Source organism: Salvelinus fontinalis, chromosome 22, assembly GCF_029448725.1.
Source record: "Salvelinus fontinalis isolate EN_2023a chromosome 22, ASM2944872v1, whole genome shotgun sequence".
Classification (NCBI taxonomy): domain Eukaryota; kingdom Metazoa; phylum Chordata; class Actinopteri; order Salmoniformes; family Salmonidae; genus Salvelinus; species Salvelinus fontinalis.
Genome location: NC_074686.1, coordinates 4808389 through 4834270, shown reverse-complemented (window position 1 = coordinate 4834270; position 25882 = coordinate 4808389). Strand labels below are relative to the sequence as shown.

General features: G+C 42.8%; 2 protein-coding genes and 1 pseudogene across 2 annotated transcripts; all 3 read left to right on the top strand.

Moving 5' to 3' along the window:
- Window positions 1–3639: 3639 nt before the first annotated feature.
- On the top strand, window positions 3640–7852 carry si:dkey-211g8.9 (free fatty acid receptor 2). The gene has a single exon (XM_055875986.1). It carries the CDS (start codon window positions 5862–5864, stop codon window positions 6864–6866), a length of 1005 nt encoding a protein of 334 aa, XP_055731961.1. The 5' UTR covers window positions 3640–5861; the 3' UTR covers window positions 6867–7852.
- Window positions 7853–8278: 426 nt separating this feature from the next.
- On the top strand, window positions 8279–10708 carry LOC129819597 (free fatty acid receptor 3-like). Its single transcript, XM_055875985.1, has one exon. It carries the CDS (start codon window positions 9267–9269, stop codon window positions 10314–10316), a length of 1050 nt encoding a protein of 349 aa, XP_055731960.1. The 5' UTR covers window positions 8279–9266; the 3' UTR covers window positions 10317–10708.
- A 1506-nt stretch (window positions 10709–12214) lies between these two features.
- On the top strand, window positions 12215–24173 carry LOC129819451 (G-protein coupled receptor 42-like; annotated as a pseudogene).
- The last annotated feature ends 1709 nt before the right edge of the window (window positions 24174–25882 follow it).

The following is a 25882-nucleotide window of genomic DNA, read 5'->3' as shown; positions in this document are numbered from 1 at the left end:
CATTTTAGTCAATTGGAGATGTGCCTGTGGATGTATTTTGAGCCTACCTTCAAACTCAGTGCCTCTTTGCTTGACATCATGGGAAAATGAAAAGAAATCAGCCAAGACCTCAGAAAAAAATTGTGGGCCCCCACAAGTCTGGTTCATCCTTGGGAGCAATTTCTAAATGCCTGAAGGTACCACGTTCATCTGTACAAACAATAGTACACAAGTATAAACACCATGGGACCACGCACCGTCATACCGCTCAGGAAGGAGACGCGTTCTGTCTCCTAGAGATGAACGTACTGTGGTGCGAAAGTGCAAATCAATCCCAGAACAACAGCAAAGGACCTTGTGAAGATCCTGGAGGAAACGGGTACAAAAGTATCTATATCCACAGTAAAACGAGTTCTATATCGACATAACCTGAAAGGCCACTCAGCAAGAAAGAAGCCACTGCTCCAAAACCTCCATAAAAAAGCCAGACTACGGTTTGCAACTGCACATGGGGACAAAGATCGTACTTTTTGGAGAATCGTCCTCTGGTCTGATGAAACAAAAGTAGAACTGTTTGAACATAATGACCATCGTTATGTTTGGAGGAAAAAGAGGGAGGCTTGCAAGCCAAAGAACAACATCCCAACTGTGAAGCACGGGGGTGGCAGCATCATGTTGTGGGGGTACTTTGCTGCAGGAGGGACTGGTGCACTTCACAAAATAGATAGCATCATGAGGCAGGAAAATTATGTGGATATATTGAAGCAACATCTCAAGACATCAGTCAAGAAGTTAAAGCTTTGTCGCAAATGGGTCTTCCAAATGGACAATGACCCCAAGCATACTTCCAAAGTTGTGGCAAAATGGCTTAAGGACAACAAAGTCAAGGTATTGGAGTGGCCATCACAAAGCCCTGACCTCAATCCTATAGAAAATTTGTGGGCAGAACTGAAAAAGCTTGTGCGAGCAAGGAGGCCTACAAACATGACTCAGTTACACCAGCTCCGTCAGGAGGAGTGGTCAAAATTCACCCAACTTATTGTGGGAAGCTTGTGGAAGGCTACCTGAAATGTTTGAACCAATTTAAACAATTTAAAGTCAATCTATCAAATACTATTTGAGTGTATGTCAAGTTTTGACCCACTGGGGATGTGATGAAAGAAATTAAAGCTGAAATAAATCATAAAGTGGTGATCCTAACTGACCTAAGACAGGGATTTTTACTAGGATTAAATGTCAGGAATTGTGAAAAACTGCGTTTAAATGTATTTGGCTAAGGTGTATGTAAACTTCTGACTTCAACTGTATATGGTATATATACAAAATGGCATGCTCAAAAGTTTCAAACTAAAACCTCATGGCCATCAAAATCCAGCAGCCTCGCAGCTCTGCAAGCTGCTACATCCTCACACCTTTGCACAATCAACACTTGACAAGACTTTCTGGCAGAGCACAGCACCTGCCCAGTTGCTGCTGCCACCTGGGGGTGGAGTTTGGAAGTGGTCGTGCAGGGTCTAATTGTGCTCCTAAGAAATAAACGACCTAACCTATTCCATAAACCACGTTTTAAGGTGATTCATGTATATTGAGCGTTAGCATTTATGACCCTGTTTATCCCCTGTCTATTGTTTGGCCAAGACTACGTCCTAGATGGCATCCTATATACTGCACTACTTTTGATCGCAGCCCTGTGGTCAAAATGTGAACTATACAGTATAGGGAATAGGGTGCCATTTGGCATGCAGTCCAAAAGAGGTTGTTTTGATCCAGAGTCCTGGGCATAGTGTTTATTAGGCCTTTGTATCATACGGTTTATGTGACCTTTGTATCATACGAGGAGGTAGCTAGATAGGAACAAGGTAAACACGCACAGGAAAGAGAATCATTGATAATAAACCACCCTAACAGCCTGTGGTAACGGCTCCAAATGTGCTTGTGTCAGATGGTATATTTTAAAGAGGAGGAAGAAGACAGATTTTTCTCAATATTTATAGTGCAGCCACAAGTCCTGTGCAGAACATAGAACATGTTTTCTATATACACTATATATTCAAAAGTATGTGTAAATTAGTAGATTCGGCAATTTCAGCCCCACCCTTTCTTGACAGGTGTATAAAATCGAGCACACAGCCATGCAATCTCCATAGACAAACATTAGCAGTAGAATGGCCTTACTGAAGAGCTCAGTGACTTTCAACGTGGAACCGTCATAGGATGCCACCTTTCCAACAAGTCAGTTCATCAAATTTGTGCCCTGCTAGAGCTGCCCCGGTCAACTGTTATTGTGAAGTGGAAACGTCTAGGCCACACAAGCTCACAGAACAGAACCGCCGAGTGCTGAAGCGAGTAGAAATTGTCTGTCCTCGGGTTGCAACGCTCACTACCGGGTTCCAAACTGACTCTGGAAACAAAGTCAGCACAGGAACTGTTCGGCAGGAGCTTCACGAAATGGGTTTCCATGGCTAAGCAGCCACACACAAGCCTAAGATCACCATGCGCAATGCCAAGCGTTGGCTGGAGTGGTGTAAAGCTTGCTGCCATTGGACTCTGGAGCAGTGGAAATGCCTTTTCTAGAGTGATGAATTACGCTTCACCATCTGGCAGAGATGGTCCGACGTCCGACAGACGAATCTGGGTTTGGCGGATACCAGGAGAACTCTACCTGCTCCAATGCATAGTGCCAACTGTAAAGTTTGGTGGAGGAGGAATAATGGTCTGGGGCTGTTTTTCATGGTTCGGGCAAGGCCCCTTAGTTCCAGTGAAGGGAAATCTTAACACTACAGCACACAATGACTTTCTAGACAATTCTGTGCTTCCAATTTTGTGGCAACAGTTTGGGGAAGGCCCAAACCTGTTTCAGCTAGACAATGCCCCCGTGCACAAAGCGAGGTCCATACAGAAATGGTTTGTTAAGATCAGTGTGGAAGAACTTGAAAGGCCTGCCCAGAGCCCAGACCTCAACCCCATCAAACACCTTTGGGATGAATTGGAATGACGACTGCGAGCCAGGCCTAATCGGCCAACAGCAGTGCCCAAACTTACTAATGTTCTTGTTGCTGAATGGAAGCAAGTCCCCGCAGCAATGTTCCAACATTTAGTGGAAAGTCTTCCCAGAATTGTGGAGGCTGTTATAGCAGTAAAGGGGGAACCAACTCCATATTAATGCCCATAATTTTGGAACAAGATGACGAGCAGGTGTACACATACGTTAGACTATAGTTTAGGTGTAGCCTACGGTTGTATTTCGGATACACTTGTATGTCATTAGTGGAGACCAATGTCTATCTTGTGTTATTAAGCTATATACTGTAAAACAACTGTTGCTTTGTGTGGCTGAGTTTCAGATTATTTTTTACATTTGAATGATGTAGCACTAGGACCTAAAGTAGTAGGACTTTTGTTCTGTCTGGTGCTTTAGTGTTTGAGCGAGCAATAGTGAAAGAACTGCAGGCTATCAGTGAATTTATGTAAATCACACCTGCTAATTTACATTTCTCAGTGACAACAGAGGGATCAAATTGTACACACACACATCTGTACACACACCGCACAATTAACAGATCGCATTGCACACATCACACTCCATTTTCTCTGCTCTCTATCGATCATACGTAAGTGCGCGTGTTTGTGTCAGTGCTGTCGAAACCAAACCAACAGCAATGATACATTTCATTCTCCTTTGTGTTTTCAAATTTTTGTTATTTTAATTTTATTTAACATTTATTTAACTTGGCAAGTCAGTTAAAAACAAATTCTTATTTACAATGGCGGCCTACCAAAAGGCCTCCTGCGGGGATGGGGGCTGGGATTATGAAAATAAAAATATAGGACAAAACACACATCACAACAAGAGAGACTACATAAAGAGATACCTAAGACAACAACATAGCATGGCAGAAACACATGACAAAACAGCATGGTAGCAGCACAAAACATGGTACAAACATTATTGGGCACAGACAACAGCACAAAGGGCAAGAAGGTAGAGACAACAATACATCACGCGAAGCTACCACAACTGTCAGTAAGAGTGTCCATGATTGAGTCTTTGAATGTTTTTTTGCAGCTCGTTCCAGTCGCTAGCCGAGGATCGACCCGGGATGTGTGTGCTTTGGGGACCTTTAACAGAATGTGACTAGTAGATATCAGTAGATATCTCAGATAGGGGGGAGTGAGGCCTAAGAGGGTTTTATAAATAAGCATCAACCAGTGGGTCTTGTGACGAGTATACAGAGATGACCAGTTTACAGAGGAGTATAGAGTGTAGTGATGTGTCTTATAAGGTTGCTTTGGTGGCAAATCTGATGGTCGAATGGTAAAGAACATCTAGCTGCTCGAGAGCACCCTTACCTGCTGATCTAAAAATTATGTCTCCGTAATCTAGCACAGATAGGATGGTCAACTGAATCAGGGTTAGTTTGGCAGCTGGGGTGAAAGAGGAGTGATTACGTTAGAGGAAACCAAGTCTAGATTTAACCTTAACCTGCAGCTTTGATATGTGCTGAGAGAAGGACAGTGTACCGTCTAGCCATACTCCCAAGTACTTGTATGAGGTGACTACCTCAAGCTCTAAACCCTCAGAGGTAGTAATCACACCAGTGGGGAGAGGGACATTCTTCTTACCATACCAAACCACGTGTTTCATTCAATAAAGGAAAAAGGCTAATTTAAAAACCCATTCAGACAAATAAAACGTAAAGGGCAGGTTTCCCTGACATATATTAAGCTTAGCTTGGACCCAAAAATGATTTCAATGGAGATTTTCCAGTGACCCTTCTTTTTAGTCCAGAACTAGGCTTTATCTGTGTTCAGGGAACTGGCCCATAGTGCTCTTACACATAAATGTAGATAAGGATAGCTGTTTTTTCACGTTTCCTTCTTTGAACAAAGCTGGGGGAGAAATTGTTTTTCTTTATGATAAACCTCTATACCGATGACGTTTTTATTTGCACACACAACTATCCAACCTCTCTCTATTCTTCTCTCTTCTATAAAGAGTAATTTATGTCACTTACACACCCAAGCGCACACATACAAATAAACCAGGTTGTTTTCCTACTGCTATAAAGCATAGAGAATCTCCCTTGTGTCACAAAGTAGGCGCCCAACCCTAAAGCCCTACTACCCTGCTCCCACGCGATGACCATCATCCGTGGCACTTTATGACTTTACTGCCTGACCCTCAAGTTAATTTAGAGTGGCCGCGCTGTGGCTGGATGGGCATGCGCTTCCTGACAAGCCCAATTATTCTGAATCATTTCACTAAAGGGTCCAGATGCTGCCTTGCTGTCGTCTCCGATCCTGGGGGCCATTAAGACACGCTGGTGCCTCCTAAATGCCATACACTTCTGCTTGAATGGGCACCTCCCCATATCTGTTTACCTGTCATGCTGCACCCTGCCCCTTCATGCCCACACACATATACACACGCCAGTATCACCCCACTTCCGCTCTCTATACTATTGTCACCAAAGGGTTGTCTCTGCCTCACTGCTCTATCTCGCTCAGTGCGAAGCCTGTGTGTGGAGGAGAGAGGGGTTTGCTAAAGCGTGATGTGCTCGCATGCCGGGAACCATCCTAATGATGCACGTTGCAACTTCACAAGAGGAATGCTGTCCACAAATGGAAGCTAGAGGACTGAGGCACAGGAGAGGATCTGTGATTGCGCATTGAGGACTCACTGTATGTGCTTTGGATTTTTCAACCGAGTCGATTTAAGAGATCTTACTTTTAACATCCATTACAGCTGCCACAGGGCTGGTGTGTTTTTTTTTTTCTTCCCATCTCAAATGATTTTACTTGCAGAATCGAGACTTCAGTTGCTTCTGATGCAGTGCCTCCTATGCTCCTGAACTCCTGAGCAGGAGGTGTGAGCTGGAGCGATGCAAGTGCCCGTCAAGGACTGTCTCTCCCTGATGGTCTACTCCTTCACGTTCCTGCTGGGCCTCCCCTCCAACCTGCTGGTGCTCTTTGTGTACGTCCGCAAGGCGCACAAGCGGGGTGCCACGCCCAACGTGGTATACGCACTGAACCTCTGCCTGGCTAACCTGGCACTGGTGGCCTGGCTGCCCGTCAAGGCCCTGGAGACTTTCCTCCAGGACTGGGCTCTTCCGTCGCCCCTCTGTCCCGTCTACAGCTTCTTCTTGTTCTCCTCGATCTACGGCAGCTGCCTCTTCCTCACGGCCGTGACGGTGGGCCGCTACCTCAGCATCGCCTTTCCCATCAGCTATAAGCTGTACCGGCGGGGCCGCATCTCCTGCTTCATCAGCGCTGCCCTCTGGGCAGTGGTACTGCTGCACCTGAGTCTGGGCCTGGTGGCAGAAGGCGGGGGCGGCTTCGTGTCCACCTCCAGCCATAATGTGTCGGTCTGCTTCGAGAACTTCACCCAGAACCAGCTGGACCTGCTGCTGCCATTGCGCCTGGAGATGGCGCTCCTCCTCTTCCTAATGCCACTGGCCATTACCGCCTTCTGCACGCTACGCTGCGTAGCCCTGGTGTGGCGGTCCTGTTTGCCCGTCCTGGGGAAGAGGCGCGTCCTGGCCGTGGCCCTTTCCACGCTGGCTGTGTTTGTGGTTTGCTACTCGCCCTACAACGCCTCACACATCGTGGGCTTTGTGCTGCAGGAGAACGTCCACTGGAGGACTGAGGCCATGCTGTCCAGTGCCTGTAACGTCTTCCTGGAGCCTGTGGTCATGCTGATGCTCTCCCCGGCAACGCCCCGCGGCCTCATGGGAAGGCTCTGTGGAAGGCCCAGCAGATACAGCCGGACAGAGGGGCGCCATTGTAGCAAAACCATCACACGGGACCCTCTGGCTAATGTGAGGGGAGTGGCGTCACTGACCGACAGACAGACGGGAGCAAACATTTCCAAGTTAAGTCAGGAATAATCTGCACAAACAAGACATGTAAGACATGTGAGTGGAACTCAAAGGAAATAGTTTAGGACCAAATAAGTGGAGAACTGAGGCTGATGTGGAATACACTTAGAAATAGGACTGGTAATGCTCAAAATGGGCAGAGCTGAGGTTGGAACAAGTGTCAGTCTAGAAATCTGCACAATTATTGATGACAAAAATAATATATTGTGTTCTCATGATACTGTATGCTTTCTATGCTCTGGAATCTTTAGAAAGTTATACATAACAAACCACAGTGATCATATGAAGTACCTTTTGTGGCTTATGAACTGAGAGGCTGAAAGATGAGACGTGGAAAACTGACCAAAGGTTATCTGAGCTGAGCCAGTGATGAGTCCTCTACTGTGATGGTCTGATCTGGATTGCGCCACCAGCAGCTAAGGCAGGAGGACTATTTCAACTGACTAATTACAATGGAGCCATTGTTAAAAAGTTACATTCAAATAAAAAGTAAATGTATTCTGGTATATTTTTTGGTTTACTGTAAGAAACTGGAGATCTTTCTGTGTCTTAAAGTATGGCGATAGAAATGCCCTGTCAATTCTCTGTCCAAAATATTCTGGAGATAATTGATCAATGGGCAAGTGGTATTAAACAGATGCATGTAAATAGAACCGTCATTTATTGATTGTTATTTACAGCTTACACTGGGAGCTTTAAGGAGTTTACGAAGATGAATGTAAAATGTACTAATTCTGATCTGCAACTCTGCTGAACGTAAAGTTAATCAGAAACCTGTCCTCATTTTATATCTGACAGTCTGAGAATCAATACATTTGAAATCTCAACCAGCAACAGTTTTGACTATAGTGTATGTTTCTCTAATCTCAAAATGTGAATTAACTGAGCATTACTTGTTTATAGAACCTGCTTCGAATTGAGGATTTGACTTTGCAATATTTACATGTAAATCACTACCTTCCTTGTGCAAGAGAAATGCCCGAATAAAACATGAACTGAGCAAGTGTTGTGTATATTTCTTCCGAGTCCCATTTAAGAGAGACACTATGAATAACTTGATGAATTCAAACGTGATAGTGTTCAGTGTTTCAGTTAAATGATCTACCCTATTAGTCGGCCTAATTGAGAGTACCTAAAGTTGATCAAATATTATAAGCATTCAGCGAAAGTCCCTCAAACTGTTTATCATTTCATCGTTTTCATGTTAGTCACTTCCTCCTCATAGATACATCCTAATGTGTGTATAAAAAAAGTTGAGGTCAGTTGAAGTGCATTTATGGTAACGACTGAGGAAAAGGCCTTCTTTGGTGAGTAAATTCACTTTAATCATTTCTTACTTTTATTTGAGAGTACCATCAGTGAGGGATGGTTTAGCGAAGGCCACATGGTTCACAGTCCTTATCCATAGCCGTTATCCGTGACCTTTGTACAAGAGATACTGAAAATAGTCTTCAAACACTTCAATTTAAAAAAATACGTTGTTACTCATGCAGAACTGTGCAATTATAAATCTACCATGTAATATCTTAGTATGGGGTCACATTTTTTGTGTAATGCAAATGACCTGTACCGTAATGTGTATGGCTTTTATGCATGCCTTTGTTAAATATGCTGCAAATAAGACAAATGCTCCATTCATGAAAATAAAGAATTAAAATGATTTTGACACTTCTCAGGGAATTTGCAAGGTTTGGTCAAGAAGGGGTCCCATATTGTGTTGAAGTCCCCTTTTTTGTCTAATTGGGGTGTCATTTAGAGTCGTACTTTTCAATTGAATACAACTTTATTCATCCCAGAGGGGCTTTATTGTGTTATGTTGACGAAGTTTACCACACTTGCACCTCCAGTAAGAGAATTCCAGTACGAGACATTGGTTCCTAGAGTGCGCGATTGATCGGTATTCTCAACAGAAAACAAGCATTACTACTACAGTACAAACTATGCTGGGAAGCATACACAAGAATAAAGTGGGTTCGATATTTTGAGGCCTCAATCTAAGAAGAATGTGCATTTTAAAATGTTCGTAACATTTTTTTTTTTAAAGAGTAAAAGTGAAAATGGGCAAATGTATCCCCTCTAATAATTGATAACTAAGGTTAGGATATTCTGAATATTCCGTTTATATATTCACACGTTTAACTATGGACACTAGAGGATTTGCTAATAAAACACTACACAACAGGGTGTGCACTATGGGGAAATAACCCCGTAGCTTAGTTCATTTTAAGAATGCCCTTTTTGTGTGACTAGAAATAATGAACAGTCATTATAGAAGTAGCATAACTGTTTTGTGGTGCATCTCCATGGTAATAAAGTAATGACAGGAAGTGAATGAGACAACGATGTCATCTGAGATGTTAGTTGGGCAATTCCGTTCAGATAGCTGTCTCCCAATAGTTTTGGGTTGAAATGTCAGTATTTCATGATGCTCTTCTCTCTCTTGTAGTGACAACAACGCTAACAGTACCTGCCAATATGAGGCCAGCAGATTACATTTCATGCAGCTTTGCGCTGTTCGTCTACATCACCACCTTCCTGATCGGGGTACCTGCCAACATCCTGGCATTCTGCACCTTTTGCCGAAAGGTGCGTCGCAAACCCGCCCCCATCGACATCCTGCTACTCAACCTGACTATCTCCGACCTCATCTTCCTTGCTTTCCTGCCCTTCAAGATGAAGGAGGCTGTTGATGATTTTAACTGGACCCTCCCTTACTTTCTGTGTCCAGTCACTGGTTTCCTGTTCTTCTCAACTATCTACAACAGCACTCTCCTCCTGACCGCTGTGAGTGTGGAGCGCTTCCTCAGCGTGGCGTATCCCGTAAGGTTCACAGCACCAGGCAGGGTTGTCCACGCACAGTTGGCCTGTGTAGTTTTCTGGATCCTGTCCCTTGCACACTGCAGTGTTGTCTTCGTAATGCAATTAGACAAAGAAGCCGACAACACTACCTGCTATGGGAATTTCAATGATGTCCAGCTTATTACCCTTCTCCCGGTACGCTTAGAGATGTCCCTGGTTCTCTTCTGTGTACCCTTCCTGATCAGCACCTTCTGCTATGTCAACTTCATCCGTATCCTGTCTAGGCTTCCCAACATCAGCCAGCACCGGCGCCTGCGTGCCATTGGGCTGGCGTTGGGGACTCTGCTAGTGTTCACCCTCTGCTTTGGACCCTACAACATGTCCCATATGGTGGGGATCATGCAGAATAAAGTCCCTACTTGGCGCAACAATGCCATTCTGCTCACCACCTTAAATGCCTGTCTGGACCCCATCGTCTTCTACTTCTCCTCCTCAGCTATTAGGAGCACTCTCAACCTGAAGCGAATCAAGGCTAAGCTCAAACCAAAGGCCACAGCCGCCCATGCTGGTAATACACCAGACCCTATGGACTCCCCCCATTCGTCCAGCCAGAGGTTTGTCGCTGCTGCCAAAAGGGGGACAAATTACACCCCACAATGAATCAGTGACTAGTAAATCAGTTTTGTCCATCCATACAAAGTGTACACAAAGCATTGAAGTTGTGTATTTCCACAATGTGATCTAGAATTCTGATACCATGGTCAAGCATTTTGATAGCATTTGTCCATCTGAAAACTGCTATAGACTACTGGTAACTTAGCTTGTGTCCCACAAGGGTTATTACAAAAATTTGAAATACCTGTACAGAGGGTAATGATGAGAATAGTGCATTAGAATGGTAAACTTTAAAATATGTTATTAAAGGGAATAAGGAAGCTTCCAATTTGTCTTTGTGGCTAATCTTATGTCATGCTTATTGAGACTGTAAACGCCAGAATATCAATATGCAATTGCTGCACAAATTATTTATTTAAAACAATCAGTATCAGAAAAGTCACATTGTGGTCATTGCACTTGAATCGACAGTATATTGTCTATGCGTTGTTACACGTAATTTGTCATGCTTTTTTTAGTGATCTGTTATTGTCAATAAACTCCTTATTAAGACATTATCCTTACCTAATGTTATTGCTTTTCTTGCCAACTATCTTTTAGATTTCTCATCAAGTCATTCATGTCAGAATCAAATATAATGCTTATCAGTGTAGCTATTTCAAGAACCGTGAGGGTCATCTTTATCTGGAGGAAATTGTAAGAGGAGCTTGTAGGAAGGAATATGCTTATTTGTGTAGAGTGTATATTCTCGTATGTATTTTTATTTCTCGTGTTGTAGAGGAAGAGCTTGCAAGTAGCATTTCACTGTACTGTTCACACCTGCTGTATCCTGTGCACGTGACAAATTAGATTTAGGTAATTTCCGGACCTCTTCATGACAGGGGCCCAAGTTTCAAGTCAGAAAAGAACAACAGCACACTTGTACAGTATTGGTGTTCGCCTACCAAGTTTTTGGGGGGTATTTTTTGGTGTTTTATTAGGATCCCCATTAGCTGTTGCAAAAGCAGCAGCTACTCTTCCTGGGGTCCACACAAAACATGAAACAGAATGACATAATACAGAATATTAATAGACAAGAACACCTCAAGGACAGAACTACATACATTTAAAAAAATGGCACATGTAGCCTACATATCAATGCATACACACAAACTATCCAGGTCAAATAGGGGAGAGGCGTTGTGCCATGAGGTGTTGCTTTCTGTTTTTTTAAACCAGGTTTGCTGTTTATTTGAGCAATATGAGATGGAAAAGAGTTCCATGCAATAATGGCTCTATATAATATAGTACGCTTTCTTGAATTTGTTCTGGATTTGGGGACTGTGAAAACAAGACTGCTGGCATGTCTGGTGGGGTAGGTGTGTTTATTTTTTTATTTAACCTTTATTTAACCAGGTAGGTGTCACGCCCTGACCTTAGAGAGCCTTTTTATATGTCTATTTGGTTTGGTCAGGGTGTGATTTGGGGTGTGCATTCTATGTTTTGTTTTTCTATGATTTTGTATTTCTATGTTTTGGCCGTGTATGGTTCTCAGTTAGGGACAGCTGTCTATCGTTGTCCCTGATTGGGAACCATACTTTCTTTGTGGGAAGTTGACTTTGTTAGTGGCACTTATGCCCTGTAAGCTTCACGGTTGTTTTGTATTGTGTATTGTTTTTGTCGGCGTCATCATCTTAATAAAAGGAATATATACGCTCACCACGCTGCGTTTTGGTCCTGTTCCTTTGACGGCCGTGACAGAACTTCCCACCACCAATGGACCAAGCAGCGTGGCCAGGAGTATGAGACAACCTGGGAGGAGGTAGAGAGGAGGTCGGTCAACCCAGGGAGAGTGCCAGAGCTAGATAACCATCCAGCCAGGACGGGTTGTGCAGGCTCTAAGCTCGAGACCTCCAGTGCGCCTCCACGGCCCAGTGTCCTCTGCCAAGGACAAAGCCTCCAGTATGTCTCTCCAGCCTGGTGAGTCTTGTGCCTGCGCCCAGAACTAAGCCTCCTGTATGTCTCCCCAGCCTGGGGAGTCCTGTGCCTTCTGCCAGAACCAGGCCTCCTGTATGTCTCCCCAGCCTGATGAGCCCTGTGGCAGCTCCATGTACCAGACTGCCCATACGTCTCCTCACTCCGGTGATGATCCATGGCAAGAAGCCTCCAGTGATGATCCATGGCAAGAAGCCTCCGGTGATGATCCATGGCAAGAAGCCTCCGGTGATGATCCATGGCAAGAAGCCTCCGGTGATGATCCATGGCACGAAGCCTCCGGTGATGATCCATGGCACGAAGCCTCCGGTGATGATCCATGGCACGAAGCCTCCGGTGATGATCCATGGCACGAAGCCTCCGGTGATGATCCATGGCACGAAGCCTCCGGTGATGATCCATGGCACGAAGCCTCCGGTGATGATCCATGGCACGCAGCCTCCGGTGATGATCCATGGCACGCAGCCTCCAGTGATGATCCATGGCACGCAGCCTCCAGTGATGATCCATGGCACGCAGCCTCCAGTGATGATCCATGGCACGAAGCCTCCAGTGATGATCCATGGCAAGAAGCCTCCAGTGATGATCCATGGCAAGAAGCCTCCAGAGAGGAGTCATGGCACGATGCCTCCAACGACAGCCTCCAGTCCGGAGCCTCCAGCGACGGTCCCCAGTCCAGAGCCTCCAGCAACGGTCCCCAGTCCGTTCTTTTAAAGAATAATCAGGCATCCTCTACTGACGGGATGAGGTCAATATGCTTCCAGGATACCCGGGCCAGGTCGATTAGAAAGGCTTGCTCGCTGAAGTGCTTCAGGGAGCGTTTGACAGTGATGAGTGGAGGTCGTTTGACCGCTGACCCATCACGGATGCAGGCAATGAGGCAGTGATCACCGAGATCTTGGTTGAAAACAGCAGACGTGTATTTAGAGGGCAAGTTGGTTAGGATGATATCTATGAGGGTGCCCGTGTTTATGGCTTTGGGGTGGTACCTGGTAGGTTCATTGATCATTCGTGTGAGATTGAGGGCATCAAGCTTAGATTGTAGGATGGCTGGGGTGTTAATTCTTGTCAATACGGGGGCGCTGTTTTCACTTTGGGAAAAATCGTGCCCAAATGAAACGGCCTCGTACTCTGTTCTAGGTCATACAATATGCATATTATTATTACTATTGGATAGAAAACACTCTCAAGTTTCTAAAACTGTGTGAATTATATCTGTGAGTAAAACAGAACTCATTTGGCAGCAAACTTCCATACAGGAAGTGAAAAACCTGAAAACGAGGCTCTGTTTCAGGGCCTGCCTATTCAACTGGCTTTTATTTATCGATATGCATGCACTTCATACGCCTTCCACTAGATGTCAACAGGCAGTGGAAGGTGGAATGGGGTGTCTAGCTTGATCTGATGCGGAACAAGAGCTTTTGGAGTGACAGGTCCAGTATTTTCTTTGTCTTCGACGGCGCGCGAGGGACCTCGACATTGTCTTCTGAAAAGCGTTTGGTATACACGCAGAATATCTCCGGCTCTGATTTTATTTGATACATATGATAATAACATAATAAAGTAGTTTTTTTCAACCGAGTTTTATCAGTTTATTCAACGTTTATTGGGACTTTTGGAGTTTCCGTTCTTTGCGCCAAGAGAGGATGGGAATGTTAGCAACCTTGGCTAGCATTGTGGCGCGAATTCGACAGAAGAAATGGACATTCTAAAACCAAACAACGATATATTCTGGACCAAGGACTCCTTGTACAACATTCTGATGGAAGCTCAGCAAAAGTAAGAAAACATTTATGTATTTCTGTGTAAAATGTTGACTCCTATTCTCCGCCGTGTTGGTGAGCGCTGTCTCACAATAACGCAAGCTGTATGTTATGGTAAAGTTATTTTAAAAAATCTAACACAGCGGTTGCATTAAGAACCAGTGTATCTTTCATTTGCCATACAACAAGTATTTTTATGTAAAGTTTATGATGAGTTCTTTGGTCAGATTAGGTGAGTGTCCAAAATGTCTCCGGAGATTCTGGTGAATCGTTGCTACGTATTCACAATGTATAACCAGGATTTGTAGCTATAAATATGCACATTTTCGAACAAAACATAAATGTATTGTATAACATGATGTTATAAGACTGTCATCTGATGAAGTTGTTCAATGTTAGTGATTCATTTTATCTCTATTTTGTCGGTTTTGTGCAAGCTATTTTGGCGGGGAGTAAATTGTGTTGTGTGTTTGGCTACTGTAGTGAGCTAATAGAAATATACACTGCTCAAAAAAATAAAGGGAACACTTAAACAATACAATCTAACTCCAAGTCAATCACACTTCTGTGAAATCAAACTGTCCACTTAGGAAGCAACACTGATTGACAATAAATTTCACATGCTGTTGTGCAAATGGAATAGACAAAAGGTGGAAATTATAGGCAATTAGCAAGACACCCCCAATAAAGGAGTGGTTCTGCAGGTGGTGACCACAGACCACTTCTCAGTTCCTATGCTTCCTGGCTGATGTTTTGGTCACTTTTGAATGCTGGCGGTGCTTTCACTCTAGTGGTAGCATGAGACGGAGTCTACAACCCACACAAGTGGCTCAGGTAGTGCAGCTCATCCAGGATGGCACATTAATGCGAGCTGTGGCAAGAAGGTTTGCTGTGTCTGTCAGCATAGTGTCCAAAGCATGGAGGCGCTACCAGGAGACAGGCCAGTACATCAGGAGACGTGGAGGAGGCCGTAGGAGGGCAACAACCCAGCAGCAGGACCGCTACCTCCGCGTTTGTGAAAGGAGGAGCACTGCCAGAGCCCTGCAAAATGACCTCCAGCAGGCCACAAATGTGCATGTGTCTGCTCAAACGGTCAGAAACAGACTCCATGAGGGTGGTATAAGGGCCCGACGTCCACAGGTGGGGGTTGTGCGTACAGCCCAACACCGTGCAGGACTTTTGGCATTTGCCAGAGAACACCAAGATTGGCAAATTTGCCACTGGCGCCCTGTGCTCTTCACAGATGAAAGCAGGTTCACACTGAGCACATGAGCACATGTGACAGACGTGACAGAGTCTGGAGACGCCGTGGAGAACGTTCTGCTGCCTGCAACATCCTCCAGCATGACCGGATTGGCGGGGGGTCAGTCATGGTGTGGGGTGGCATTTCTTTGTGGGGCCGCACAGCCCTCCATGTACTCGCCAGAGGTAGCCTGACTGCCAATTGGTACCGAGATGAGATCCTCAGACCCCTTGTGAGACCATATGCTGACACATGCACATTTGTGGCCTGTTGGAGGTCATTTTGCAGGGCTCTGGCAGTGCTCCTCCTTGCACAAAGGCGGAGGTAGCGGTCCTGCTGCTGGGTTGTTGCCCTCCTACGGCCTCCTCCACATCTCCTGATGTACTGGCCTGTCTCCTGGTAGCGCCTCCATGCTCTGGACACTACGCTGACAGACACAGCAAACCTCCTTGCCACAGCTCGCATTGATGTGCCATCCTGGATGAGCTGCACTACCTGAGCCACTTGTGTGGGTTGTAGACTCCGTCTCATGCTACCACTAGAGTGAAAGCACCGCCAGCATTCAAAAGTGACCAAAACATCAGCCAGGAAGCATAGGAACTGAGAAGTGGTCTGTGGTCACCACCTGCAGAACCACTCCTTTATTGGGGGTGTCTTGCTAATTGCCTATAATTTTCACCTTTTGTCTATTCCATTTGCACAACAGCATGTGAAATTTATTGTCAATCAGTGTTGCTTCCTAAGTGGACAGTTTGATTTCACTTGGAGTTGATTGACTTGGAGTTACATTGTGTTGTTTAAGTGTTCCCTTTATTTTTCTGAGCAGTGTATATTGTGTTTTCGCTGTAAAACACTTAAAAAATCGGAAATGATGGCTGGATTCACAAGATGTTTATCTTTCATTTGCTGCATTGGACTTGTGATTTCATGAAAATTATATTATATGATATCCCTGTCCCGGATCTGGGAGGGTGATGAAGTAGAGGGTTTTTAGCATATCCCAGTTTAGGTCACCTAGCAGCAGGAGTTCTGAAGATAGATGGGGGGCAATCAGTTCACATATGGTGTCCAGAGCATAACTGGGAGCAGAGGGTGGTCTATAGCAAGCGACAACGTTGAGAGACTTGTTTTTTGAGAGGTGGATTTTTAAAAGTAGAAGTTCAAATTGTTTGGGTACAGACCTGGATAGTAGGACAGAACTCTGCAGGCTATCTCTGCAGTAGATTGCAACACCGCCCCCTTTGGCCATTCTATCTTATCTGAAAATGTTGTCGTTAGGGATGGAGATTTCAGAGTTTTTGGTGGTCTTCCTAAGCCAGGATTCAGACACGGCTAGGACATCCGGGTTGGCAGAGTGTGCTAAAGCAGTGAATAAAACAAACTTAGGGAGGAGGCTTCTAATGTTAACATGCATGAAACCAAGGCTATTACGGTTACAGAAGTTATCAAATGAGAGCGCCTGGGGAATAGGAGTGGAGCTAGGCACTGCAGGGCCTGGATTCACCTCTACATAACCAGAGGAACAGAGGAGGAGTAGGATAAGGGTACGGCTAAAAGCTATGAGAATTGGTTGTCTAGGACTTCTGGAACAGAGAGTAAAAGGAGCAGGTTTCTGGGGGCGATAAAATAGCTTCAAGGTATAATGTAATGACAAAGGTATGGTAGGATGTGAATACAGTGGAGGTAAACCTAGGCATTGAGTGAAGATGAGAGAGATATTGTCTCTAGAAACATCATTGAAACCAGGTGATGTCATCGCATGTGTGGTTGGTGGAACTGAAAGGTTGGATAAGGTATAATGAGCAGGGCTAGAAGCTCTACAGTGAAATAAGCCAATAAACACTAACCAGAACAGCAATGGACAAGGCATATTGACATTAAGGAGAGGCATGCTTAGCCGAGTGATCATAAGGGTCCAGTGAGTAGAGAGGTTGGTTGGGGTCACGGCGATTCAGACAGCTAGCCGGGCCATGGGTAGCAAGCTGGCAGAGGATGGAAGTCTGTTTTTAGCCACCTCGTGCGTTTCCGTCGGTAGACTAGTGGGGTTCCGTGTGGTAGAGGGGACCAATCCAATTGGCAAAATAGATATAGTTATAGTGACCCCAAAAAATTGTCCGATAGACCTATTCAGATAGCAGCCGATAAGACAGCTAACGATTAGCGGGCCGCAGATGGGCGTTCAGGTTACGTCGCGACGGTAAAATGCATCTAAAGTTTTTAATGAAGTGGCCGCTGCATTCATATAGATTATTTCAACATAGTCTAGAACCAGTAGGAACATAGATGATCTGCTTTCTACTATTGAGCAAGAGGCCTGACCTATTTCTATGTAAGAAGCCACATTTTTTATATTCAGCTTCTTAATTAACTAACTCATCAATATGTTTTTTTAAGTCAGCTTAACGTCTATACTAATACAACATACTAGGTACATCCTCTTCAATCATTAGAATAATTTTTCGTACACTCGAGAAAACAACATATACTTAGTTTTACACGTATTCAATAATAATTTAAGGTCAATAAAGATTGTATGCAAAATAATTGTCACGTTCCTGACCTGGTTTCCCTTGTTTTGTATTTGTTTAGTATGGTCAGGGCGTGAGTTGGGGTGGGCATTCTATGTTATGTGTTTCTATGTTGGGTTTGTTGTATTAGCCTGATATGGTTCTTAATCAGGGTCAGGTGTTTTACGTTTCCTCTGATTGAGAACCATATTTAGGTATGCTGTCCACACTGTTTGTTTGTGGGTGATTGTTCCTGTGTCAGTGTTTGTACCACACGGGACTGTTTCGTTTTGTTTGTTTGTGTGTTCCGTCCTGTTCGTGCGTTCATGTGTTTTGTTCTCAAGTTCAGGTCTGTTCACGTCGTTTGTTATTTCGTAGTTTGTTCAAGTGTTTTTCGTCTTCGTTTAAATAAACGTGATTATGTCTTTAAACTACGCTGCATATTGGTCCGATCCTTGCTCCTCTTCAGATGAGGAGAAAGACGAGCGTTACAATAATGTAAGCATAATGTAGTTCAGAAAGAGCACGGTCAGCAGAGCGGACGATAGAGTACACAACCAACTGTATCGTCGGCATCATGGTGCAGGTCAAACTTTATTATGATTATTATATTTATATATTTCTGACAAAATAATATTATTAATGTATACAATATATTTGTTTATTAGACATTCCAACATATAACACAATATCGAGACACTAAAAAATTGAAATGCAACATTTGAACAACTGTGAACTCCCTCAGGTTATGATGTATATGACATGACGACACAGGGGCTATTTGAGTATTCCTTTAAAAAAAAAAAATATTTACATGTTTATAATCCAAAAGCATATTTTTAGAGTGGAGTGAAATATTGTTTATGTTAAACTGTAGAGAACAAGAACTTTTGTTGAATCAAAGAGTCACTGATGTTTTATATGCAGTACTACACATATCCAGAAGACAGGTCCGTACTGTAGTACTGCACTATTACACGGTTATGTACTACTAATGTACTAGTATCTAGGTTGTTAAGGAATATCTATAGGGGGGAACATGTACAAGATATAACACATTCCCCACAGCATCGAAGGATCCATACACTGACACTGACATTGTATTTTGTTATGTGAAAGTAGCATAAGTATTTGTAAACAGTTTACAATTTTGTTTAAAAGTTCAGAATATGTCTCTTGTGGAAATTGAGATGGGGGACATATATTATGTATTTCAATTTCTTACACATTTTTAATAATACTTGTGAGCTGTAGCCACGTATTAACCAAAGGTTTCATTTGGGTTATAATAATGATTTACCAATGAAAAAGTCAGTAGTTCATTGCATATTATGTAATTGTGGATTCGATTATTTTTCATTATTTTGCCTATTTTCTCAACTGTCATCCCCTTGCTTTTTGCTTTATAGGTATGCTCTGCTAGTCCTAAATCCAGACATAATCCACACATGTGATTGTTATAGCTGGTCTACGTTGTGGGGGAACAAACTTATGTTTTCCTGGAAGGGTGAGCTTTCATGAATGGGGTCAAAATAAATATGCTAGAAGCGATAGAAACAGGGATGTTTTCCCCAGAAACTAATAGTGTATGTCATTGGTAACTCACATTATCATGGTTCAATGATACGTGTTCCATTCTGTGGACTGAGAATAAAAAATACTTTGCACAACACATACATTTAGATTATTTTAGAGTTGTAAAAACTACATGTAATTGACCAAAGTTAGTGTAATTGCCTGTAGTTCTTGAAATTAGAGATAATAAAAAGGTAATCTAGAGAAAATATTGTAATTTATACATAAATAACTTAAAAAATCTACTGTATTTATGCTTGTTAATCTTTATATACTGTAAGTATCCATATTGCCCAGGTATCACACACACACACACACACACACACACACACACACACACACACACACACACACACACACACACACACACACACACACACACACACACCAGGATAGATCAAATGCATACACATGCTTTAACATATATATATGCACTATCTTGTTAAATAAACACAAACTAAAGCGTGACAGCTTCAAAGGAATAGATGCACTATATGCATAAATTAACACTCACTCTAAGGCGTGAGAACAGGAACAGGATGTCCTGACAGGATGCCCTGGCAGGATGCCCAAATATGGGCATGCACACGTCACCCGGACATAGGGTCATAAATCAAACGTTTGACGCGTGCCGTCTACTGTATTCTCTCTAGCCTGTGTTAAATGATGCTTACAGGACAAACAGCGATTGCGATTGTGTTGAATTGTGTTTGAGAAATAAAGATAGACATGGTTTTAAAAAGGTAGATGTATTTAATTCAGTACAGAAGTGTATAGGTGGCTTAATTTACCCTGTCCCGCAGCTCAACTTACCCCATACCCGGGGTAAGTTGTGCAAGAGACCACTTTTTGGGGACCAGCTATGTTTTCAAAACGTTAATGTTTACATGAATTTAGATTTTTTTTCCAGGGATACACAACATCCTGAAATATATGTAGATATCTTTGTTAGAAAGAATAATATATATTTCCTTTGACGGCGTGATGCTGAATGCAAAAAAGGGTCATTTTACACCAGTCTCTCCTAATCATATATGTTTTTCTCCAAAAAAGGTAGAAGGGTGAGTCATGACTGACAGGGGCCTTAAGGTCCTATAACTATGACCAAAGAGAGCTAGTGGAGAGGGAAAGGGGTACTTCTTTTTGGTTTGGATTTTTGATACTTTGCATTTCGTGACTAATTTGCACTCACTTTCCACCTCCTTGAATAAAACCACTTCCAACTCCATAGACCAGTGTAAGACAGATGCCTTTGACTGTTTAATTTTATCTGATTGTCTGGTTACCATAATGTCTTAGCGGATCTGGGCTACTGAATAGGCGAGTTTGAAGAAAATTGTAGAAGGTGCAAATGTATCCTGTCTAATCATTGATACCTCAGGTTAGTATTTTCCGAATATTAATTTTGAGTATTCAAAAGTTTAACTTCATGGACTCTGCTAAAATATAATAAAATATAATACTATAAATAATATTTGACAACTATGACAACACAACTCATAGTAGCTACACATCAGTTACTACACATCAGAATCAACGTTGTTTCCACGCCATTTCAATGAAATGACGTCGAACTAATGTGGAATAGATGTTGAATTGACGTCTGTTCCCAGTAGGCTCCTACCAATAGTTTTGAGTTGAACAGTCAGTATATCATCTTACTTGTGGTGACAACATCACTGACAGTAACTGCCCACGACAGCAGCAGATTACTTTCCCGACGGCTTTGCACTATTTGTCCAGATCACCACCTTCCTGATCGGGGTACCTGCCAATATCCTGGTATTTTGCACTTTTTGACGAAAGGTGCGCTGCAAACGTGCCGCCATCGACATCCTGCTACTCAACCTGACCATCTCCGACCTCATCTTTCTGCCTTTCAAGATGGAGGCGGCCGACAAAGCAGGAATAACCTCTACTACTTCCGGTGTCCAGTAACTTCTACATAGGGCTGTGGTGGTCACGAAATTCCATCAGCAAGTGATTGTCAAGCAAATAATTGTCGGTCTCACGGTAATTGACTGTTAATTAACATAAACACATTTAGCATCTCCTGGCTTCCTACAAGCCACTGATGCAGACCTTTGGAACATTTACATTTTAAAAAGTCTAATAAATCCATGTAATGTAACCTACACCTTCACAATAAATCCATTATTTATTTTAGAAAGGTCTAACATGATATGAAGAAAATGTAGTCTATTTCAGAAGAACAGAATAGCATACTCTGAGTTGTCCTTATGTGAGGTCCTGATTGAGCTATGCAAATTGGCTGTGGGCTACATTAGTTAATTTAGCAGACAAGATTTACTTAGAATTCCATGGAATTATTTTATATTATTTTATAGTATGAAGAATACAATTGAACAAAGCTGGATAAAATAGAAAGGATATTTTGTGTTGAGTTGAGCGATTAAAAAATATGCTTAATTTAGAATTATTAATGTAACTTTAGCTGTTCTACAAATGTTGGTCTATATGTTTTGATTTGTAATACATTGTAAGGCTGCATGATGCAACTCTAATGATGATTTGAAAAAAGTTTAATGAGTGGCATTAACTCTGCTTTGTTTTTTTTGCGCATGCTATACACACTTCATCAGTCTCTCATTCACAATTTGACAAGCAAATTTCTAATTCCTATCATTTCCCGGCGGCATCCCCTCTGTGTGGCCATAATGCAACCTAAAAAAATCCATGCCTTTTGCGGCCAGTGGCCGCTGTGCCCTTGGCCCGGAGTGCTGCGCCCGTCTTTATCCAATTCCAAGATGCATATTGAAGATATAACTGTCCACATTTACTTTTTGTCAGTCAACAAGATGAGTAGGCTTAACAAACAGCAAAAGCACTAGCTCATGTCAATCTACTATGCCCCATAGTAACAAAGTTTAAATATTCTATTCTGTGCGAGAAATAAATATACAAAACATACAGTACCAGTGAAAAGTTTGGACACACCTACTCATTCAAAGGGTTTTCTTTATTTTACAATTCTCTACTTTGTAGAATAATAGTGAAGACATACAGATTGACTGACTTCCATGTCTTAAAGTAATGATGGACTGTCGTTAATCGTTGCTTATTTGAGCTGTTCTTGCCATAATATGGACTTGAGCAAAGCTCAGCATTCAACACCATAGTACCCTCCAAGCTCATCATTAAGCTCGGGGCCCTGTGTCTGAACCCCGCCCTGAGCAATTAGGTCCTGGACTTCCTGACGTGCCACCTCCAGGTGGTGAAGGTAGGAAACAACACCTGCACTCTGCTGATCCTCAACACAGGGCCCCCACAAGGGTGCGTGCTCAACCCCCTCCTGTACTCCCTGTTCACCCATGGCTGCGTGGTCAAGCATGCCTCTAACTCAATTATCAAGTTTGCAGATGACACAACAGTGGTACTGTAGGCCTGATTACCGAGAATGACGAGACAGCCTACAGGGAGGAGGTGAGTACCCTGGGAGTATGGTGCCAGGAAAATAATCTCTCACTCATCGTCAACAAAACAAAGGAGCTGATCGTGGACTTCAGGAAAATGCAGAGGGAGCTCCCCCATCCACATCGACGGGACCACAGGGGAGAAGGTAGAAAGCTTCAAGTTCCTCGGCATACACATCACTGACAAACTGAAATGGTCCACCCACACAGAGTGTAGTGAAGAAGGCGCAACTGCCTCTTCAACCTCAGGAGGCTGAAGAAATTTGGCTTGGCACCTAAAGCCCTCACCGTTTTTTTGCACACTTGGCAGTAAGCTATAAATGTAATCTATGCACTTAAATAGCGAACGGAGGACGTTTTTCCTGTGGTTCATTTTCATGCCAGCCATGTACTACGGTTGCAAAGATAAGCAATGTGCTTAATATTAGGAAAGTTGATAAATAAATATAGTAGGCCTCCTTTTTTTAATAGAGGCCATCCCTCTGTTTTCTCACTCCATCGCATAGCCTATAGAAATGTTGCGCGACGTGAGCTCATGGGCTCTCATGAAGTGTGATTAGATTTTCAATCACATTTGCATTGATGTCAGAGTGATTAGAGGGACAATAGAGTGCTGAGTACCAGGTACCAGGCAGCAAGTTTGGTAGGATACTAATGACCATCAGCAGCATCAGAGCTTGGAGAAGCCTAATTACCGTGACTAAACGATCATATGGAATTTTACTGTCATGACTAGTGATCGCCGGTGTGGCGGTAATACGGTCCCCGCCACAGCCAAACTTCTACACCACAATCTACACCAGCACCCTCCTCCCAACAGCAGTGACTGTGGAGCGCTACCTTGGTGTCGCTTATCCCATAAGATTCACAGCATCAGGCAGGGTTGGCTACACTCTGTTGGCCTGTGTAGTTTCTGGATCCTGTCCCTTGCCCACTGCAGTGTTGTCTTCGTAATGCAATTCCAAGTTACCAATCATAATACTATGGAGATTTCACCAAATGTACAGCTCAGTATTCTTTTTCCTGTACATTTAGAGATTTTCCTAGTTCTCTTCTGCATTCCATTCCTGATCTGCTGCTTCTGCTATGCCAACTTCATCCGTATCCTGTCTTGGCTGCCCAACATCCACCGGCAGAAGCGCATGCGTACCATCGAGCTGGCTCTGGGTACTCTGCTGGTTTCCATCAAAAACCAGCGTTTTGGGTCCTACAATGTGTCCCACCCATGTTGTGGGGTTCATGTCCAAAGTCACTACTTGGTGTGACAAGCCAACCTGATAAACACCTTTAGCTCCTGTCTGGACCCCATAGTCTTCTACTTCTCCTCTGCTGCAAAGAGCAAGTTCAGACACTGCCTTTGTAACAGCGTTAAGAGCACACTTCACAGCTTGAAAAGTCGCCAATGAAGAGGATCCTTTTCGATGGTGCAACTGGTTAGTAGTCAAGGAAGGCATTCATGTGGTCACTGACTGTGCACTAATTATATAAAAAATATATATAATTTATTAATTTGTATTATTATCAGAAAAGTTATATTGTTGTCATTGCATATAGTTTGTCTCATGCTATGCTGCATGCATTTTATTGTCATGTTTTGATACTCTCATCATAAAACTTGTTTTTGTTCTTATGCAGATAAGAACCTGGTGCCAAAAAACTCCTTATTAAGACTTACCAATATCATTATGTAACAACTCTATTATCACTAGTTGAAAACAAACATTGACATGTGACGGCGGCTTCAGTCATTTATGAGCCTGTAAAGTGAGTGCAGTGTAAATGTGATTGACTCTGCCGTCTGGTGGGCAGAAGCATCTGATTATTCCCAGATTATTTCAATATCTCATATTTTCACAATCAAAGCCCAATGATTTCATTGCTGACCAACTATCTGCCATGTTATTTTACACTGATCCTAATGTGATTGCAACACATTTCCATGTAAATATATCTGAGATACCTTACATTGAACATTCAAGGGTTGCTGAGAGACAATGTTTGGAGAGCTTTGGGAACAAAGATTGCGACAGGAGTTTATTAAATTTGCGCACCATATCACATCACAGACACTTGTCAGTGGGTAATGCAGTGAGGGAGGAGTGTTCTGATTTGATCTGACAATCAGCATCCGGCAGACACTGTGCTGCCAGTACATTTGAGGATCCAGTCGGATGACATCGTGATCATGAGGATACAGATTTTCAAGATCCATGGAGGTGAGTTTGTCATTCGAAAACTGACACTTACTTTTCCTCTCACATTAGTTACAGTATGAATGAGGTATCAGTAAAAAAAGATGGGTTATTCATAAAACTTTACCACAACAGAATGTATCATCTACTTTTACCCCCTATGAAATGAATATTGAATAGCATCTATTCACTCTTTTAATGTATATCGTGTTAACATTCTAAGTAAATTCTGAATTATTCAGAACACAGGTGATACATTTAACAGTAACTAACGTTTTATAAATAACCCCAAAGTTGAGGCTTATGTTTTATACAGGTGAACAATCAAATAAAATCAAAACACAAAAGCAGACAAAAAGATGGCTGACGTGTAGTGTTTCCTACTGCTAACAGATAATGCTGGAAAGTTAGTATCTCGTGGGACATCTCATGAGATATTTTTATGGAACACCTTTTCGGTAACACACAGTGCCTTCATAAAGTATACATATCCCTTGACTTAATCCACATTTTGTTGGAATAACTATTTTTTTTGTTCTCACCCATCTACACACAATACCCCATAATGACAAAGTGAAAATGTATTGAAAATAAAATACAGAAATATCTCATTTACATAAGTTTTCTTACCCCTGAGTTAATACGTGTTAAAATCCCCTTTGGTAACGATTACAGCTGGGAGTTTTTCTGGGTAAATATCTAAGAGCTTTGCACACCTGGATTGTACAATATTTGCCTATTATTCTTTTCAAAATTCTTCAAATTGGTTGTTGATCATTCCTAGACAACCATTTTCAAGTCTTGCCATAGATTTTAATGCAGATTTGTCACAACTGTAATTCGGCCACTCAGGAACATTCACTGTCTTCTTGGTAAGCAACTCCAGTATAGATTTGGCCTTGAGTTTTAGGTAATTGTCCTCT